The 22,182-nt window shown below is 41.5% G+C and overlaps 1 protein-coding gene across 2 annotated transcripts in view; it reads right to left on the bottom strand.

Moving 5' to 3' along the window:
• Positions 1–2,698: 2,698 nt before the first annotated feature.
• Positions 2,699–22,182, bottom strand: part of LOC125459418 (endothelial lipase-like) — a 37,196-nt gene continuing 17,712 nt past the window's right edge. For both annotated transcript variants that reach the window (XM_048545848.2, XM_048545858.1), the window contains 8 exons: positions 20,935–21,114; positions 20,572–20,683; positions 17,917–18,141; positions 16,319–16,561; positions 15,273–15,393; positions 10,267–10,494; positions 5,153–5,259; positions 2,699–3,163 (listed from right to left, as the gene is read on the bottom strand). In XM_048545848.2, coding sequence (XP_048401805.1) covers positions 5,154–5,259; positions 10,267–10,494; positions 15,273–15,393; positions 16,319–16,561; positions 17,917–18,141; positions 20,572–20,683; positions 20,935–21,114 — 1,215 coding nt within the window. In that variant the 3' untranslated portion in view covers positions 2,699–3,163; position 5,153. The remainder of the gene's footprint in view (positions 3,164–5,152; positions 5,260–10,266; positions 10,495–15,272; positions 15,394–16,318; positions 16,562–17,916; positions 18,142–20,571; positions 20,684–20,934; positions 21,115–22,182) is intronic.

Genomic DNA, 22,182 nt, shown 5'->3' on the forward strand with positions numbered 1-22,182 from the left:
GATAGGGAAAATGCTGGCGTCAATTATTAATGATGTAATAAATGGGGCTTTGGAAAGCAGGGTCAGAATTGCGACTCTCTGATGAAGGGTCTAGGCCCGAAACGTCAGCTTTTGTGCTCCTGAGATGCTGCTTGACCTGCTGTGTTCATCCAGCCTCACATTTTATTATCTTGGATTCTCCAGCATCTGCAGTTCCCATTATCTCAGAATTGCTGCTGGTCAGCATGGATTCACTGAAGGGAAATCATACTTCACAAATCCTGTGGAATCTTTTGAGAATGTGACCAGTAAAATAGACAATGGTGAATCAGTAGATGTTGTTTATCTGGACTTTCAAAAGGCTTTTTACAAGGCTCCACACAAGAGATTATTATTGAAGGTAATGTATTGAAATGGATAAAGAACTGTTTGGCAGTCAGAAGGCAGAAAGTTAGCATAATCAGGTCCTTCTCAGAGTGGCAGGCAGTGATGAGTGGGGTGCCCTAGGATTCAGTGCTGGGACCTCAGCTGTTCACAAAATACGTTAACATTTTGGATGAAGGAATGGAATGCCATATCTCCATATTTACAGATGACACTAAGCTGGGTGGCAGTGTGTGCTGTGAGGACAATACCAAGAGGCTGCACGGTGATTTGGACAGGCTGGTTGACTGGGCAAATACTTGGCAAATGCAACATAATGTGGATAAAAGTGAGGTTATTCACTCTGGTCACAAAAACAGAAATGGCAGATCATTATCTGAATGGTGGCTGTTTAGGAAAAGGTGAGGTGCAACGAGATCTGGGTGTCATGGTGGAACAGTCACTGAAGGTTGCCATGTGGGTGCAGCAGGCCGTGAGGAATGCTAATGGCACGCTGGCCTACAAAGCAACATGATTTGAGTATTGGAGTCAGGATGTCTTGCCGTAGTTATACAGGGCCTTGGTGAGTCCACACCTTCAGTATTGTGTGCAGTTCTGGTTTCCTAATGAGGGAATCCAGCAAAGGTTTACCAGGCTGATTCCCAGGATGGCAGGACTGACATATGAGGAGAGGTTGGATCGACTGGGCTTGTACTCAGTGGAATTTAGAAGAATGTGGGGGGATCTCACAGAAACATATAAAATCCTGATTGGACTGGACAGGGTACATGTGGGAAGAATGTTCCCAATTTTGGGGTGGTCCAGAACTAGGGGTCACAGTCTAAGAATAAGGGGTAAGCCATTCAGGACTGAGATGAGGAAGAATTTCTTCATGCAGAGAGTTGTGAGCCTGTGGAATTCTCTCCCACAGGAAGTTGTTGGGGCCAGTTCACTAGATATATTCAAAAGTGAGCTGGACATGGCCCTTGTGGCTAAAGGGATCAAGGGGTATGGGGAGAGGGTAGGAATGGGATACTGCCAGTTTACAGATAACACAAAAATTGATGTGATAAATATTGAGGAAGAAAATCTTAGCCTACAGATCAATATAGATGAGCTGGACAAATCGGTTGAAAAGTGGCAAGTGAAATTTAATCCTGAAAAGTGTGAGGTGATTCATTTTGGGAGGACTAATAATACATGGGTGTACATGTTGAATGATAGGATCCTAAGAAATACAGAGGATTAGAGGGATCATGCTGTTCATGTCCAAAGAAACTTGAAGGCAGCAGAACAGGTAGGTAAGGTAATTAAGAAGGCATTAAGGACAAGAGCAAGGGAATTGTGATGGAGATGTATATAACTTGAGTTAGGCCACTGTTGAGTATAGTGTATAGTTCTGATCACCACACTATTGGAAGGATGTGACTACATGAGAGAGAGGGTGCAGAGGAGGTTCACAGAACGTTTCCTGGGCTGAAGCAAGTCAGCTATGAAGAGAGGATACTAGATAGACTGGAGCTGCTTCCCTTGGAGCAGGGAAGGCTGAGAGGGGAATTTGGTGTGTACAAAATTCTAAGGGGAATAGAAAGGGTAATATGGAGAAACTTTTCCCCTTAGTAGAGGGGTCAATAGCTAGAGGGCACATTTTAAGGCAAGGAGCATGAGCTTTGGAGGAATTTAAGGTAAACAATTTTCATCCTCAAGGTTGTGGGTATAAGGAGCTCACTGCTTAAAAGGGTATTAGAGGTAAAAATTCTCAAGATATTTAAAGAGCATTTGGATGAACACTTTAAATGACATCAAAGAAGGAGACGGGCCAGGTGTGGAAAATTAAGTTACAGTCGCTGATTGTTTCTGGAACAGCACAGTCAGGACAGCCATCATTCTGGGCAGCAAAAACTCCATGACAATGACCTGGGGATGTCCTAAGGGGGACGCACCACATAAATTTGTCTTTCTTCTTTTTCCCTTATACACATTACCATAATGCCAGATTTTATCATTTTCAGCAGGTTCATCACAGATTAGTGTATCATGCGGGATTAGAACTGACATTAGCCCTTGTGCCAATACTTGTCCTAGCTACTTCCACTGACATATGCTTAATATGCCAAGGGAGAATTGGATTGGACTCTACTATAAGGCTTCCTTAGTCAAATAAACTTCTGACTGTGTTGACCTTAACCAAAATACTGCTACTTGAGGAAAATATTAAAACATTATTGAGGCAAATAGAACCAACAAATCTCAGAACCTGCAAAAACAGAAAGTAAATAACTTAGTGCATGTGTTCATTCATTCAATCCTTTCCAATTATTACAGAAAAATAATTTTATTTTCAAATATACAGCATTCAATATATAAATAGCATTTAACAAGTGTAAGTCCACCATGTACAAAAATGTAGCAATACAATATATACAAACAAGGCTATGAAACTGACATTTATCATTTAAATTATCAGCAGTACAAAAATTGTCTTGGATTATAGCATTAGAGCAATGGAAGCTGTGACCGGCACAGGGTGTCTGTGGGCCTTGTAGAAAAAGTACAAATGTATTGTGGGAACTCAGTCCATGAGCAGCACAGCCAAAGCTCAGGAGGTCTCTTCTCTTAATGTAAGTATAATGTACTAAACAAGCCCAGCAGATCAAATGAAGAAATTGAATAGTAGGAATAATCTTTGAGGCAAAGGCTGCTGCAACTCTTCCAGGATGGCACTCAGGAAAAAGTCAATCATGGTTCGGGAAGATAAGACTTCAAAGTCCCTTGAACATGCTGTAGCATAACATTCCTGTGATGATCTTTGGATTAAAGACTGCAAACAAAAGAAAATAAAAGGGAAAAAAATGTTTTATATGCAATGTGAAATCTGATGAAGTTCACAAAAACAGCAAAAAGAGCAACACACAATCAATAACCTAGATTAATGTAACTACTTCACCCCTCAGTCTCTTCAGCATGCAAAAACAAACTTCATTAACTCTTCAACCTTTTTTTATATTATTTGACTCATTGCCACATGCGATAACTCATATATCATGTCTTTATGCTTTATTTAGAAAATGATTACACCCATCTTTCTGCTATTCTTATTTACCAAATTTAACTGTGTACCCCGCTATTTAATCCTTTTCCATGATGCCTTGGAGGTGTGTTACATTTCTTATCTCTCACATTAAGCATCAGAATACTGTTCTGTCAAGTGGAGAACATAAACTGTTTCTTCTGTTCTTGAGCTCAGTTCTGGATTATACCTCGGAAAGGTTCAGAAAGGGTGCTGTGTGAATTTACCAATGATACTAGGCCTGAAGTCATGTCTAATCATTGGGTGCTGGGTCCACACTGGAGCCACATATCAGCTGGACCAGATAGGGATGGCAGATCTCACTCCCTCAAGCACGTTAGAGAAACAGATGGGTTTTTATGGTAATCAAAGTTTCATAAAACTATCTTTCAATTCCAGATCATTAACTAAATATAAGTTCCACCAGGCACTATGGTAGAATTTGAACTCATGTTCCCAGAGCATTATTCTGGGTCTCTGAATTACTTTCCAGTGATGGTACCATCAGGCAACCATGTTCCCCTGTGAAAGGGGGAATAACAGCATTGTGAATGATGCCAGCATCAAACCAGCCTTCAGAGGACAGCAAAGGCAAGCACTGCTGGAAATCCTCAGCATGTCAGAGAGCAGCTATGAAGAAAAACAGAGCTAACATTTCAATTTGATGACCCTTCATCAGTGCAGCTCTGATATGGTCACACTGTTTCTTATACAGGTAATGCCTAAGTTGAGTCCAGGGACTTAGCAGTCTTTAGACTTATTAGTTTCCTTTTTTTTCACTTTTTTTTCCTAATTATAGTTATTGTGTTTATTTCCTATCCTCCTTTTGCACTTTGAATATTTAGTAACTCTGGAAAGACAAATAGGGTTTTCTACTGCGGAGATTGATACAAAGTATTTATTCAACTCCTCTGCCATTTCCTGGTTCCTCATTGTTATTCCTCCAGCCTTATTCTCGTTGGCCTTCATTCACTTCGGGTTCTCTATTCCTAGTTATATATTTAAAGAAGTTCTTACTGTTCACCTTGATATTACTTGCAAGATTACCCTCAAAGTTTATTTTCTCCCTCTTCATTATTTTCACTTTCACTTTATCAAGTTTTGAGAAGATTTGTAGCTCAGGTTGGGTTTCTGGGTGTGGGTTTGCTCGCTGAGCTGGAAGGTTAGTTTTCAGACGTTTTGTCACCATTCTAGGTAACATCATCAGTGACCCTCCGACGAAGCTTCATCGGAAGCTCACTGGTGTTACCTAGAATGGTGACGAAACGTCTGAAAACTAACCTTCCAGCTCAGTGAGCAAACTCACACCCACTTTCACTTTATATTCACTTTTATTGGTTTATAAAGCTTCCCCAATCTTTGGGTTTACCATTAATCTTTGTTTTTTTTTCTTTCAATTTGATGCTATCTTTAATTTCCCTCATTAACCCGGTTAGCTTGTACTCTTCCTAGAATCCTATACCTCATTGGAATATGTCTTTGCTGCAGGCCATGAACTATCTCAGGACTGACAACACTTGCCAGCCCAATTTTAATTGCAAAACAATGAGGATTAACATTGCATTTTCGCAAAAGTTAAAGCATATTCAAAATGTTTATAGTTGTGTATACTGACCTAAATGGCATTCAATGTTTTACATTATTAAAATGTGCTTTACAACATGCCTTAACCTACAAACAAATCCTACAGTGTACATTAATTCTGAACAAAAATGTTAATAGTGAGATGTTGCTCAGTACCTCATTTCATTTTTTTAATTGGCCAACCATCCAGACATTTGGTGAACATCATTGCCCTTCCTGGTGAAATTCTCTTGGTTGAGGGCCTGGTCGCACAAAATGTGTACCTGTGAATAAAACCAGCTTGAATTTAACTTAAAAGGGCATATTCCTCCATCTCACTATTTAGTTTCATCAGCTGATTCCCTCTCTCGTTCTTTCCTCTCCCTGACTAAAAGCTGCAATGTTTCCTCAGCAGGATGAGTGAATGAACATTTTGAATGCCTTTATCAATCTGCCAATTGGCTGTCAATTGTTACAACTGAATGACATTGTGGGCTCTTTTTACTGGATGAATTAAATCTCCATCAATGATCATGCTGGGGAATGGAACACTTTGCCATTTTGGCTATACAGCAGTCAGCATCGAAGTCTCTCAATGCTATTGTGTAAATAAATTGATTTTGATCAGTTCTCACAAAAACAGCATCAGCAGAGGATTTGTCATCTGTTAGGAAAACCAAGGTGAAAAACCTAGAGCAGTTGACATCTTAAACTGAAAAGATGCTTTCTCTTGCATTTGGTGCAAGATACCATTTGTGGAGGCATTAGGAGTTTGTCCTGTAACCAACTTCTCACAGGATTGTTAAGCAGCTGATTGGAATTAAACAATGCTGCTGCACTCATTGGTGAAGCTGCACAGCGTTTCGGAGGATATTGCTTTATCAAAAGGCGCTCCTGACAGCGACCGATTGATTGGGTTTAAGTAGGTGATTGCCGAGGATTTTAAGACTTAAGAACTTAAAGATTTATAATCCTTTACAGTTCACTTGTTTCCACAGGTTTGAAGATGATTTCTGAAATACATTGGGGAAACTTTCTGTGGTGCTTTGTCAAGACTCCAAAAATACCTTAGCAACATTTAGTTCGAAAATTATTCATGGTCTTCTCCCAAAAAGAATAAACGCTCAGCTAATGCACCTTATAGGAGTTATCAGGTGAAAGTGACTGCTTGGTCATCTTTTGCGACATCTCCCTGCTTGGCAGAAGGAATGGGAGGAGGAGATAAGGCAAGATCGACTAGCAGCAGATACTACAGAGAAGGCGGCACAGGAGGATGAGCTGGACTTCTGCTCTCTGCAGATACTGGGCATCTTTTAACCTCTAGATCTCCAGTGGTGCATCCAATAATATGCATGCTCTCACACCAGTCCTTCAGCACTCCTGCAACTTGGTGCCACGTGCCAATCAGCCCAGTCCACACATTCAGTGAAAGTGGGTGCAAAGAATCCATATTTACTTCTCTGTGAAAATAATGTCTAAACAATGCTTGTGTGTTCTCATTTTAGCATGGCTAGGCAAGATCCAGTTATGGTAGTCAGCAATTTGGCATAGGACTCTGCTAAAACCAGATTTCCAAGCAGGCATATGTTAGCAGCACAGCACCCAGTACTGGTGCTAAGGGTTGCTTTTAACACAGGGTGTCTCAGAAGGGAGCAAGTCCAAGTAGGAATGCTAATCTATAGCCTAAGAGAAACAAGTCAGAAATCAACTCAGATGTACTCAGATTATTGCAAAAAGACAAAGAAAAAGGGGGTCCAATTCTAGAGTGGATGAAGGCACAGATGGACCTCAGTGCATATGTGCATAGACCATTGAAGGTAACAGGACAGCTGAAGAGAACAGTGCATAAAATATACTGTGTCCTCAGCTTTAGAAGTAGGGAGTACAAGAGCAAGGACATGAGGCTGAACATGTATATGGCACTTGTTAGACTTCAGCTGGAGTACTGTATATAGTTGTGGGTACCACATTATTGGAAAGCCATAAGCACTGGAGACAGTGAAGTGATTTGCAAAGATAGTTCCAGGAATGAGAAACTTCAGTTAAGAGGATAGATTGAAGAAACTGTGACTGTTCTCCCTGGAGACATGAAGGCTGAGAGAAGATTTTGATTGAGGTTTTCAAAATCATGAGTGGGCTGGGTAGGGTAGATGTAAAGAAGTTATTCCCACCCGTAAAAGGAACAAGAACGAGAGGGCCTGGATTAAAAGTGATGTACAAGAGAAGCAACAGTAATGTGAGAAAAACTTTTTCACACAGCAAGTGGTTAGGGTGTGGAATTCTCTGCCTAGAAATGTAGTGGCAGCAGGTTCAATTGAGACATTCAAGAGGAAATTGGATGATTATTTGGATAGGAATTATGTACATTGGTAAAAAGTAGGAGATTGGTACTTAGTCATGATCCTGGAATAATGAGTCAAAGGGCCTCCATCTATGCTGTAACAATTCTGTGACAGGAGATAAAACTAAGGCAAGGTGGCAGGGGGGCGGGGGGTACCTTCCCCTTGATTGTATTTGAGTAATGGCTTCAATTGGGGTCCAAGCTGGCTTGGGTTGGTGGTGTGTCTGTCGCAGTCAGCTGGAATAAAGGACAACCTTCCTCATTACCCGCCCATCATTGAGACTTCCAGGTCTCTGACTGCCATTCAGGGAGTGAGCTTTCCTTTTATCTGAGCCCATGTGGCAGCAGTCAAGCACCACAGTGCGTGGGGTCATACCTGACTTCCAGCCTCTGAATTGCTGAGCAGCTGGGCTTCAAATATAACGCAGCAGCATGAAAAATGGAAGAGTTAGCAATGGAGAACACTTTCACCTCTTCAGCTGCACAGTCTCACGAGGGAAAGGTATCCAATAGCCCAGTCACAGAATTGATGAGATAAAGCGCAGAAGATAATGTGAGAAAAGTCACTCTGAGCCTTAGTGGATAAAATACTTTAACTGAAAACTGGGACCAAATTCCACAATGCCCAGAGAAAGAGCAAATGTAAAATTCCTTACAAAATATGACAGGGAAGGTGCAAATGGAAAAAAAACAACAAGGTATCATAGTAACAATTTTATCTGCCTTCTTGTAAACCAGTACATTATGTACAACAACTCGCAGAATGTGAATGAAACCAAGGCTTTGTATTGTTACAGGAGCTCCAAGGTCATGGTGACAACAGGATTGGATCACAGTGTATTAATATCAGGCCAAGTCTCTTGTATGAGCTGCCCAATACATCAATTCAAGTGGGGAATCTGACACAACACAAATATATATTATATATATATATATAATTCTGCTTCTTCATGTGCAAGCATACGTAATCATTCTTTCATAAGATGTAAGCATCACTGGCAAATCCAGCAGCAGTTGCCCATCCCCAGTTTCCCTTGAACTGAGTGACTTTTATTTATTCATTTTGTGGGATATGTGCTTCACTGCCTCAGCCAGCGCTTCTTGCCCATCCCCAGTTGCCCTTGAGAAGGTGGTGGTGAGCTGCCTTCTTAAACCACTGCAGTCCACCTGCTGTGGGTTGACCCACAACGCCATTAGGGAGGGAAGTCCAGGATTTTGAGCCAGCAGCAATGAAGGAACAGCAACTTCAAAGTGGTGGTGTTCTCATTGTATCTGCTGCCCTTGCCCTTCTAGAAGGAAGTGGTCATGGGTTTGGAAGGTGCTGCCTGAGGATCTTTGGTGAATTTCTGTCGTGCATCTTGCCAGACTGTTTCAGACGGCAGTTAAGAGTCAACTATATTGCTGAGAGTCTGCAGTCACACAAAAGCCAGGGCAAGTAAAGATGATAGATTCCAGCACACTCCCTTTGTAATTATGATGAGAACCAAGCAGGAATACTGTAATTAACACCCTGATTCTAGCTTGATGTGGGAATTTCTTGGAAACCCTCTAGAGAGAAGCGAGAAGAGCGTAATTTCTCTAAACAAGGCTATCAGTTTAGCAAGGAGCTGTAACACTGCAGGGGAATTCCCTACATCAGAAATCCCACATTTTCATGTGGTCAGATGGGTGTAACTCTTTGTCAGCAGTGGTAGGCCTGGTGACAGCACTGACCAACTTAGTGACAGAACTGGGCCTTGACTCAGCATCTTGTCAGAATCATGCCAAGGACTCCTAGAGAAATGTCATCTTCCTCTCCATCAAAATGTTCTAAGTACCTGATAACTATCAGCTTGGGCCAAGTGTTTCAACAACTTGATAATAGAACATAGAACATAGAACAGTACAGCACAGAACAGGCCCTTCAGCGGGTGAGACTGCCCTTTTGTGGGACAAGTATTTATTAGTATAAATGTTTCCTTTCAAATGTATTTCCTGCTCACAGTCAGGTTTGCAGATCTTGCACCTTTATGTTGCTTCCATGCAGTCTGTATTTACATTATGTCTCTCAGAACAAGGATTATGGAATACCTGTCACAGTGGAGGCACAATTACTGGGGGACACAGGTTCAAGGTGCAATGGTGGTGGTGGTGAGGGTTTCAAAACAGATGTGTGAGGCACGTTTTTCAAACAAACAGTGGTGAGAGCCTGGAACACATTGCCAGGGGAGGTGGTGGAAGCAGACACAATTGCAGCATTCAAAAAGCTCTTGGAAAAATATGTAAATAGGGAGGGAATAGAAAGATAGGGATCCTGTAAGTGAAGACAATTTTAATGTGGAAGGGCCCAATGTGTCACCGCACACTTGGAGGGCCGAAGGGCATGTCCCTGTGCTGTATTGTTCTTTGTTCTTTGATCCCCCATTTAAAACAGAGGTCAGGCAATATTTTCCTCACGAAGGTCTTTGAAACTCTCTTCCAGAAAAGGTGATGGAAGCAGAGTCCTTGATTATTTAAGGCAGAAGTATACATTTTCTTATTAAGAAAGGGAGTGAAAGATTAACAGGACTGGGCAGGAATATTAAGATGGTGAGGGCTGCGGGGTCCTGGGAAAGGTTGTATGGCTGGGGCCCAGTTTACATGCTGCTCTTGACCCAGAAGAAGGAGTGAAATTTAATCCTTATAGGAATTCACTACCTGGGCAACTGATCTAAAATTAACCATGGATCACCCCTTGTTAAATTGACATTTACTATAATTTTATACATATGGTGGGGATAATCATTTATTTCAGTGATAGTGGAGGTGGGCTAAAGAGAGAAAGCCTGCCTATGACACACGCATCATGTGTTGGTTTAGATTTTCTTAAGAAGGAATAAGAACCATGAGGGTTTAGAAATGTTGGCCAATCCAATAATATCATTCACATTCTCAACAATGGTTATAATTACCCCAGGAAGTCCATACTTACTTTTTCTGCATTTCCCCAGATTTCACACGAATCTTTCTTATTTCCAACTCTTTCAAGTCTCTTGGTTCATTATGATTTGACCCGTACCAGAGACTTTTGAGCTGTGTCCAAAATGACCAGGATAATGAGGACCCTTCCCACATCAGTTTAATGCTAAGCAAATCTCCAATGTCATCCTCCAAATAGACAAGGAAGGAAGTTGTCCTATTTGCAACAACTTGCTCAGGTCTGTAATAGAACAAAAATTCAACACCTTTAAACATTTCCAAAACTTCAGTGAATGTAACACAACTGAAGCTAATCACACAGGCAATGATGATAGCAAAGCTCCAAAATTCTGATGCTCTGTAGGGAGTCTGCGGCCGAAAGTCTCAAAATTAAGCTGGGAACAAAAATAAATTTAAGATTTTACCACCAGATTATCAGAGAGAAAGGTGATGGAAGGGTTAAACGTCAATCTGACCTACTTCAGTGTGGTTACAGATGGAGAAGGGAACTCCAAGATGAAAAACACATCCGAATGGTGTCTAAGTTCTGCTGAGTGACTGGGACGTGGAGAGAAAGTAGGATGTTTGGTGCCTGGGAGAAACCAGGCCTAGTTCTTGGCTTGTGTCCACAGAGATGACAACATGGCACCCAGCCTGAAATCACCTCCTTCATTGTGGGATTGACCGACACTTACAAAGCCAGAGACCAGCCTGGATTTCTAGTGACACGCTGGCCCACTCCCTTGGTATATTATTGAAACTAGGGAATCTTCCCCTGGCATGAGAGACAGGGTTAGTGCCAAAAGTGTCCTGAGGACCATCTTGGTCATGAGACACTGTGTATAATACTATATGCCTAGTTCTTGGCTTATATGTTTTAGAGTACAACTTCTCGTTTTAAGCATTGTAGTTTTAACCATTTACAAAATGGAGCACCTGTTTCAGGAGCTGAGAAAAACAACTGACATAAATGTGACTCAAATAAGCCTGGATTTTTTATACCTAAAATATAACTTGTAAATGTCTTGTGAGGTCAGACATAACACTGAATATACTTGAACAATGAATGATCCATCTTTAACCAAGGCAGTGGAACCAAGGCAACTGGAGGGAGGACAATTATACTCATTAGAAACATAAATTATACAAATGAGTTGCAGAATGAAAATGTTGTGTTTAGGGTAAAATAACTCATTCTCATTTCTGTTTAAATCATTCCAAAGCATATCATATTGTCATAGCAATAATGATGTGAGGTGGAGCTTGGCTACAATGTTCTTTTGTTTCGTTAACAAAAGCAGATTGTGCAGATTGGTGTTCATGAGGGAAAAGGAGCTGGAAGATTCTCTCTAGCTTGCAAGCATCAAAAGAAATCTACAGAGACACCCCTATATGGTCTTGTTGGTAGATAGCAGTCAACTCGAAGGATTAACTTGGAAAAAGATGCACAGAAGTTGTGAGAGCAAGTTATGAAATATAGTCCATATGTGCTCAAAGTCAGACAAGGAACAAACGAGTCTACAGTTGTGAGGTCTTTAAAGAAAACTGGAAAACCAATAAGGCAAAAGCTAATGAAAGGATCACCATGAAATTCTTACTTCAGGGAATAGCTGGAAACGAAAGAGCAATAAAGTAAACGTCAGAAGGCTGTCCCGTACTTTGATTGGTTCTAGGAAAAGTGAATGAACTTTCAAGGTTTTGTAAGACAGAACACCTCTGGGGCTAAGTAGAGAGTAGAACTGAGTTGATTGCATAAGTCATTACATAAACTACATATTTTATATAGAACATAGGACATTACAGCACATGGAGATGCCCTCGATGTTGTGCCGACCTGTCGTACTGATCTGAAGCCCATCTAACCTACACTCTTCCATGTACGTCCATATGCGTGTCTCTTTAAGTCTTTTTGATACACAATATAAATGTGAAATCTCGTGATATTGTTTTGTTGGTCACTTACTGGTTTGGGATTTCTCTTTAAACATTAATGGTCCCAAACATTTCTTCATTAAGCAATGATGGCAGCATCAAGGCTCCATAAATACTTGCTTTATATAAACATGACCGTCAAATACTGAGCCCTGCCTTTCTTATTAGGCTGCCTCAGTCTGTATAAACTCCAGTACATAAACACAAGGTTCAGATGTTGTTTTAAGCTCCCATCATCAAAGAGTGGGTTCTACTACCAGCACAAACCAGAGCAGTTTGTTTTTATTTGTAAAATTCATTAAACTGCTGGCATTTAATAGTACAAACTCTAAATTAAAAACTTCTATTCTCACTGCTGAATCGAAAGTAAAACAGTTCAAAACTCTGTACTGAGGCATAAGCACAAACTCTAGTTTGAGACTTCAGAGTAGTACTGAGGGTATGCTCCACAGTCAGAGGGTCAGTACTGAGGGGGTGCTCCACAGTCAGAGGGTCAGTACTGAGGGTATGCTCCACAGTCAGAGGGTCAGGACTGAGGGGGTGCTCCACGGTCAGAGGGTCAGGACTGAGGGGGTGCTCCACAGTCAGAGTGTCAGGACTGAGGGGGTGCTCCACAGTCAGAGTGTCAGGACTGAGGGGGTGCTCCACAGTCAGAGGGTCAGGACTGAGGGGGTGCTCCACAGTCAGAGGGTCAGGACTGAGGGGGTGCTCCACAGTCAGAAGGGATATTAGAGTGATTTCCTGTCTGTCTTCTTATGGACATAAAAGATCACATGGCCCTACTTTGAAAATAAGGGAGGTTTTCCCTGGTGTCCTGACTAATCTTTATCCATCAAATATTTTCACTGAAACAGATTATCTTTTCATTATCTCCATGCTGTGTAAAAATTGCTGCTGTATTTCCTACAGTAGCTAAACATTAAGAATACCCTATTGATTGTAAACTGCTTTGTAAACCCTTCAGGCTGTTAAAAATTATATATAATGCAAGTATTTTGCATTCTCAAGGCTAAGGGAAACAAATGGGGATGTTTTAGACCACATATAATATCAGAGAGGAGGTGTTTGCAGATTTAAAGTGCATTAATGTGGATAAATCCCCTGGACCTGATCAAGGCCATACTCAGACGTTGTGGGAGGCTAGGGAAGAAATTGCATAGGCGCTCAGAGATTTTTGTTTCATCTTTAGGCACTGAAGTAGTACTGGAAGACTGTAGGATGGCTAATGTTGGTCCATTGTTTAAGAAAAGTAGCAAAGACACCCTAGGGAACTATAGGCCAGTGAGCCTGACATCAGTGGTAGGCAATTTATTGGAGAGGACACTGAGGGACAGGATTAACCAACATTTGGATAGTCAAGATCTGATTAGAGATGGTCAGCATGGATTTGTGCGTGGGAAATCATGTCTGACAAATCTTTTAGAGCTTTTCGAAGAGGCAACCAAGAGGATAGATGAGGGTAGGGCAGTGGATGCATCTATATGGATTTTAGTAAGGCCTTTGACAAGGTCCCGCAAAGCAGGCTAGTCATGAAGGTTGGGACCCAGGGAGAGCTAATTTGATTCAAAATTGGTTCAATGGTAGGAAGCAGAGGGTGATGATTGATGCTTGTTTCTTGCACTGGAGGCCTGTGACTAGTAGAGTGCCACGGGGTCAGTGCTGGGACCTTTGTTATTTGTCATTTACATAAATGATCTGGATGTGAATGTACAACGCATGATTATTAAGTTTGCAGATGAGACAAAATTAGGAGGTATCATTGATAGCAAGGAAGGTTATCAAAAATCACAACGGGATCTTGATCAGATGGAGAAGTGGGCTGAGGATTGGCAAATGCAATTCAATACAATTAAGTGTGAGGTGTTGCATTTGGAACGTCAAACCCAAGAAAGACTTCTACAGTAAATGGTAAGGTCCTGAGGAGTGTTGTGGAACAGAGGGACCTAGGAGTACAAGTACATATTTCGCTGAAAGTGGTGTCATAGGTAGACAGGGTGGTGAAGAAAGCATTTAGCATGCTGGCCTTCATCAGTTGAGGCACTGATTGTAGGAGTTGGGACATTATGTTACAGTTGCATAAGTCGTTGGTGAGGCTGGACTTGGAGTATTGGTCACTCTGTTATAGGAAAAACAGAGTTAAGCTGGAAAGTGTGCAAACAAGGTTTATGAGGGTGTTGCCAAGATTAGTAGGCCTGAGTTATAGGGACAGGTTGGCCAGTGTAGGACTTTATTCCTTGCAACATAGGGGAATGAGGGTGGCCTTGTAGAGGTATATAAAATCATGAGGGCCATAAATGGGATGAATGCACATAGACTTATTCCCATGGACAGGAAATTGAAAACTAATGGACATAGGTTTAAGGTGAAAGGGGAAAGATTTAAGAAGCACCTGAGGGGTAACATAGACAGTGGCGCATATATGGAATGGGCAGCCAGACAAAGTGGTTGAGGCAGGTACAATAGCTACATTTTAAAAACATTTGGATGGATACATGGATGGGAAGGGTTCAGAGGGATATGGACCAAATGCAGGCAATTGGAACTAGCTGAGTGAGTACAATAGTCAGCATGGACCAGTTTGGGCCAAAGGGCCTGTTTCTATGCTGTCTTACTCTTTGAGTCTATGATTCTAAAATGATGGGGTGTGATACACTACAGGAAAAGTACATTTCTGAGTTACAACTTCCACTATTCAACTGACTTTGGATGTTTCCACAAAACCAAAATGATATAATTTTAAATAAAAATTTATGGAGAAATACTAACATTACTATATTAATGTAGAATGTGGTAGCAGTCAGTTTAGATTATTTTAACCCCTGTTAGACTGGCAGAAGCTGGGTGGGAGAGCAGTTGAAATGACTACAATGACACCACGCTCTCCTTGCTTTCCCCACCCTCCACACTGTCACCATCCCATTCCTGCAACCACCTGCCTTTCTGTGCGTTTCAATGTTAATTTATCGTTTTATGTCCCTGCTAAACACAAAAAAAATGCCTTTACACCCATCATTTATCATACACATGCATTCGAGAAATAGCCACTTGCGACCTTACTATTAGCTTTCAAAGATGAGGCATACGTACATTTCAATTTTGGTCTTCTTGCTGTCAGCTTTGGTCCCATACAAGTTTACATGTAATTCAGGATTTGAATCTTGTATTTCTTCCGCACTGAAGAAGTGCATTTTTAACTGGTAGTGAAAAACTGGAGAAGTATAGCAAATATTTTAACTATCGAAGATAGCATTTTAAAAGTCCTTGTTCAATTCAGTCTCTTTTAAGGAGTCTGGAATAAAGATTCAAAACCATTTCTTCTTTTTTGTGTGTTTTCTCTTTGCAGCACAGATCTCAGCAGCTCAAAGTTAAGAAGTTAATAGGGTGGTTGGGTTGGTATGTGCATTAGCAAAGTAGTTGCTCTTGGAAGTTGTCTATTTTATTTTTTTTAATCTGATTTATTATTGTCACATGTACAAGATACAGTGATAAGTATTGTTTTGCATGCTATACAGGCAAATTATATAATCCCTACAGTATGGAAACAGGCCATTTGGCCCAACAATCACACTGCCCTTCCAAAGAGCATCACTCCCAGACCCATCCCCTATATTTCCCATGTCTAATTCACATAAGTTACACACCCCTGGACACTCTGGACAATTTAGCATGGCCAATCCACCTAACCTGCACATCTTTGGACTGTGGGAGGAAAACAGAGCACTCAACAGAAACTCAGGCAGACACGGGGAGAATGTGCAAACTCCACGCAATCACCTGAGAGTGGAATTGAGCCCAGGTCCTTAGCACTGCGAGGCAGCAGTGCTAACCACTGTGCCACCCAAGCATTATATAAATACATTAGGGTAACAGTAGACTTGCCATTGTAGGGATGTGGCAAGAAAGATTCCAAGTAAGTATCAGATTTAAACTAAATTTTGATCTAAATTGTTTTTATCAAAGGAGGTACCTTGAAAGATTTTAGCTACATGCATATAAATCTCATTTATATAAGGTATTTCCAGGCAGAAACATTCTTCTTACTAATCCTTCCAGATAGAAAATGTAGCTCTTTTAAAAGATATGTATATATCTTTGTATATAGACCATGTATGTCAGGCTGTTCTGCAACTCACCTTTAAAGGGCATATCAGCTCTTGTCTTCAAATACATCCTGTTCAGATGTTTGCTTCTGACTTTTTTGACATTGTAGCCCAGGTTGTTACAACGATTCCTTCGACAGCTGAGACACATTCCCTTCTCAAATGTCTTAGTGTCAGTGCATCGATACATCAGGCTCTGCTTATCCTGGTTCAGGATGGAATCAACGAAGAGGTGCACTGAACGTTCATGCTCACAATGAACAACTTCACCAAAGCCTGCCAATAGAAATAAGGAAACAATTATAACATTCAACAATCTCCTCATATTTTCTCTATCCTTACTGAGAAAACTGACAAAGAGCTTTGCTACAATTCCCCAGGTGCTGGCTGTCATCCTGTACCATATAGATTCTTCAACATTGGCCACTAAAGTGGGTAAAAACAGCCTAACTTGGAGCCTACCACAGCCAAGTTTATAATGTTCACATTAAGTTTAAACACAATTTCTGTGAGCAATTAAGAGTCAGCAGAATTAGCTATCTCCGAAAGGATAACAACAGGGAATGGAAATAGTACAGTTATCCACTTGCTTCAGAGCATTAGAAACTTCAATTAAATCTCAATGGGCCCTTTCTGGGAAGCTTGGTGACCCTGTTATGAATTTGAAAAACAAATACTAGGGCCCCTAAATGAATTTTACAAGATTGTAAAGTTCACTGGCAAAAGTAATACAGCACATTATTGTGAAAACCCAGATGTCAAAGCACAGGGCGAAATGAAAAATTAAGATGCTTTGCATAAATTACAATTTGGTGGAAAGTTTTCGTAGGTTCATAAGATATAGAAGCAGAATTTGGCCATTCGGCCCATAGAGGTCTGATCCGAAAGGATGATATGCTCCTCACCCTCATTTTCCTGCCTTCTCCCTATAACCCTTCAACACATTACCAATTAAAAATCTGTCTAACTCTTCCTTAAACTTACCTACTGTCCCAGCATTCACTGCACTTTTGGGTAGCAAATTCCACAGATTCACAACCCTTTGGGAGAATAGTTTCTCCTCAACTTTGTTTTAAATTTGCTACCCCTTATCCTAAGACTATGGCCTCTTGTCCCAGAATGCTGCACAAGAGGAAGCATCCACATATAGGACAATAATTTTGTGCAATAAACTAATAGTGGAGGTATATTATGGAAATTTCAATGGATACAAGAAACAAGTGACTGTGCTCTGTAGAAAGGAGACAGGATTTTGTGAGAATTTGATACAGGGACATGGGAGAAGTTGATATTTGCAATTGGCAAGCTTCTTTAGTTAAGGCATCTTTCGTTCTTCTAAAAGTTCATAAATTAAGTTCTTAATTTCGGTTCAAGCACTGCAGAATAAATTGGAAATCAAATCTGACATATCTCTTGTACATACTTGTGACATGTCTCACAGCTAAGTCAGGCTGGTTTCAAATAATAGCCAATAAGACTCAGTGAAAAGTAATAGAGACAATCAGAAATGAAACCAAGAAGCAAGTAATGATTTAATTTAATGGCCCATTACAAAAACAATCTTAACAAGTACAAATTACAATGAACAAGCATTTTAAGAGCAGAGGGGGTCAATATATTGAAATACATACTTGCATGGGCTATAATACTGATGACATCATGAAGGCCACATCCAGGCTGGAAACTGCCACCATTTGGATACACATCGATATGGCCAACAGGCTGACTGATGCCAATGCTAACTCCCAGTGTACCATATACAAAAGTGTGTAGTACATCTACAAAGTCTGCATCATCTGGGGAGAGTCGCTGATCAGGGATGACTCCTTCAAACAAGGGTCCAGCTGGATCCAAACCTGGAAAAAAAAATGTTTTTTTGTTTCAGTGAAAATGACTTCTCTGCATTCACGGCTTTCGATGTCCCCTATGCCATCCCCTATTCCCAATTCCTTCACCTCCGCCACATCTGCTCCTAGGATGAGACATTCCACTCCTGTACATCTCAGATGTCCTCGTTTTTCAAGGACTGCAACATCCCACCTCAGTGGTCGAGAATGCCCTCAACCGTGTCTCCTGCATTTCCCACAACTCATCCCTCACACCCCGCCCCCGTAATAACAACAAAAACAGAATCCCCCTCGTCCTCACGTACCACCCCACCAACCTCCGGATCCAACGCGTCATTCTCCGACACTTCCGCTATCTACAATCCGACCCACCACCAAATGCATTTTTCCCTCCCCACCCTTATCTGCTTTCCGGAGAGACCACTCTCTCCGTGACTCCCTTGTCCACTCCACACTCCCCTCCAGCCCCTTTACACCCGGCACTTTTCCCTGCAACCACAGGAAGTACTCCACCTGCTGCAGCACCACCCCCCCAACCCCATCCCAGGCCCCAAGAAGACTTTCCACATCAAGCAGATGTTCACCTGCACATCTGCTAATGTGGTATACTGTATCTGTTGTTCCCATTGTGGCCTCCTCCTCACCGGGGAAACCAAACAGAGGCTTGGGGACCGCTTTTCAGAACACCTATGCTCAGTTCGCACTAAACAACTGTACCTCCCAATCGCAAACCATTTCAACTCCCCCTCCCAGTCCTCTGATAACATGTCCATCCTGGGCCTCCTGCAGTGCCACAACGATGCCACCCAAAGGTTGCAGGAACAGCAACTCATATTCCACTTGGGAACCCTGCACCCAATGGTATCAATGTGGGCTTCACAAGCTTCAAAATCTCCCCTCCCCCGACTACATCCCAAAACCAGCCCAGCACGTCCCCGCCTCCCTAAACCTTCCTTCCTCCTACCTCGCCCCTCCTCCCACCTCAAGCTGCACCCCCATCTCCTACCTACTAACCTCATCCCGCCCCCTTGGCCTGTCCATCCTCCCTGGACTGATCTATCTCCTCCCTAACTCCCGACCTACACACACCTTTACTGGCTGCATCCCCACCTCTTTGTCCTGTCTGTCTCCTCTCCACCTATCTTCTCCTCTGTCCATCTTCTATCCACCTCCCCCTCTGTCCCTACTTATTTCAACCCTCTTCCCCTCCCCCATTTCTGAAGAAGGGTCTAGGCAAGAAATGTCAGCCTTCCTGCTCCTCTGATGCTGCTGGGCCTGCTGTGTTCACCCAGCTCTACACCTTGTTATCTCAGACTTTCTGTGTCTTGTCTGGAATTGGCTGGCAGTTCTGAAAGTCCTGGCTGCGACAGAGCTTCTTGGTGGGTGTTGCCACGAGAGTAAACAGGCCCATGAAAGAGGCCAGATAGAACCCTGTTTACAGGCAGGTCAGTGGCATTTGGGTTGGGGCAAGGAAGGTGGCAAAGCAGGATACAGCTAGAATTATTAAGAAGTATGAAGGAAGAAACACACTCAGCCATGGTTGGAATACTGAGCCCCAGGTTAACTTTCCCACTTGCTTATGCAATTGAAGATGAATGGAAAGTCAAGTTCATGCCTTGGGTTTTTTTATCAATCATTGTGTCACTAGCTAGGCCAGCACTTACTGCCCATTCCAGAGGACAACTAAGAGTCAACTAAATTGCTGTGGAGTCACATGTAGGCCAGACCAGGTAAAGATGGCAGTTTCCTTCACTAAAGCACGTTAGTGAACCTGATGGGTTTTTATGCCAATTGACTCATGGTAATCATTAGGCTTTTAATTACAGATCTTTAAGGTGGTGGGATTTGAATCAAAGTCCCCAGAACATTACCTGGGTCTCTGGATGGACAATCCCCTGGGCCATCACCTTTCCACTTAAAATGGACACTAAAATTTTGAAGATTTACAACACAGAAGGCAGCCTCAGTCAATTTTATGGTTTAATCCCTCTTTCCCAGCCTCTGCCAATTACCTTGTATTTTCTTCTCCTTCAAATATTTGCAACTTTAACATTGACATAAAGTCCCAACCACAATTAATCCATCTACTGCAATTCAGTACAGAAAGAAATTACCATCAACCTCTCCCTTGGTGACGAAATGAAAGTGCAGGAGCATTGTCATGTCTTCCGAGCCTTTCCCAAGATTCAACAATTAATGCTTTATTAAATAATCTTATCCAGATTTAGCCACAATGCCACTTCATATATTGAATTCTTGCAATGAAAGCGAGGAGAGAATTATCAACCCATCTCAACTCAGAAGAAGGACCTCTCTCTTTCAAACTGGCAGAGAGTGCTATGAACTACCACACTAAAGTCAACATTCTACCAAATGCATCTCAGACACTATACACAATATATATTGTCAAAATATTGAACTCACATCGTCAGTTCATACCTGTTATTCTTCCAATTTTCTTTTGTGCAGCTTTTCCTGCAAATCCTGCAACGTGAGCTCCCAAGCTATAGCCAATCATGTGAATCTTAGGAAGCGGCACATCAGATACCTGCTGCAGTTGTAGAGATTTTTAAAATATCCAGTTAGACAATCTTTGTTTCAGAATAGCAATGGAGAAGAAGGCTGCTTCTTACGTTTTTTATGTTCCTTGCTGGACTGTAATCTTCCCAGGACATATTACAGTAGCTTATATCTATTTGACATCAGCAGACTGTAGCTATGCTAACCAAGGTTAATGATGTTAACTTTGATTGAGAACTACAGTAGAGAACTACTGCTGAATTGTATCATTGCAACATTTACCTCCAGCCAGTCAATTAACATGGCAATTTCTCTTCCAACCACCTCTGAATTGTTGACAGCAATTGTATAAAGTTGATGTGCACGCTCCAGCCAGTTGACTACAATGATGTTTGCATATACTTCTTGTTTTTGCAGCGCTTTAACCATTCCACTGATCCAAGATTCCATCAGTCCAGTTGTCTGGAAGGAAAGGCGATGATTATAAAAAAGTAACTTCTTCATGTTTCACTGACAAACTTCTGTGAACCCTCAGTAGGTTTTAAAACAATGTAATTCTGGTACGTGCTCAAAGCCTCTTCAACTCTCCTCCTTTGAGATACTCCTCAAAACCTAGCTGTTTTGCTTTAATGATTGTAGGCATTTCAAATGAATGAGGAAAAAAGTCAACTCTAGGTGTTAACTATGACAAACTCATATAAACAACACCCTGCCAACAAGTTACTCAACCCCAACAATAAAAGCAATTTGTATTATAACATGTCATTCACGTGATAAAAAGTTCCAATGTTCATCACAGAGGTAATATTAAAAAATCGACGTCAAATCACATAAGGAGGTAGCAGGGCAAGTGCCAAAAGTTTAGTCTATGTGTTACATTTTAAGAAGTCTCTTAATGGAGGAGATAGAAATGCAGAGACATTTAAGGAATGAATTTCAGAGTTTAGATCTTGACTGAAGCTGTGGCTACAGAAGATGGAAAATAAAAGTGAGGAATGTTCAGGAAACCAGAATTAGAGCGGGATTTTTTTCTATTCATTCACAGGATGAGAGTGTCACTGGCTAGGCAGCATTTATTGCTCATCCTTAATTGCCCAGAGGGCAGTTGAGAGTCAACCACATTGCTGTGGGTCTGGAGTCACATGTAGACCAGACCAGGAAAGGATAGCAGTTTCCTTCCCTAAAGGACATTAATGAACCAGATGGGTTTTTTTTTCTGGCAATCGACAATGGATTCATGGTCATCATTAGATTCTTAACTCCAGAAATTTATTGAATTCAAATTCCACCATCTGCCGTGGCAGGATTTGAACCCACGCCCTAGAATGTTATCTGAGAGATGGTAGATTTGGAGGAGATTATAAGGAGCAAAGGAAGCAAGGCCCTGGGGTATGTCAAACAAAGACAAAACTTTTAAAAATTGAGGCAGTTCTGAACCAGGCATCACATTAACTAGCAAGCACAGGAGTGATAGGTGAATGGAACTTTGTGTGAGTTATGATGCAGGAAGAAGACTTTGGGGTGCTGTCA

The sequence above is a fragment of the Stegostoma tigrinum genome, chromosome 1, assembly GCF_030684315.1.
Source record: "Stegostoma tigrinum isolate sSteTig4 chromosome 1, sSteTig4.hap1, whole genome shotgun sequence".
Taxonomy (NCBI): domain Eukaryota; kingdom Metazoa; phylum Chordata; class Chondrichthyes; order Orectolobiformes; family Stegostomatidae; genus Stegostoma; species Stegostoma tigrinum.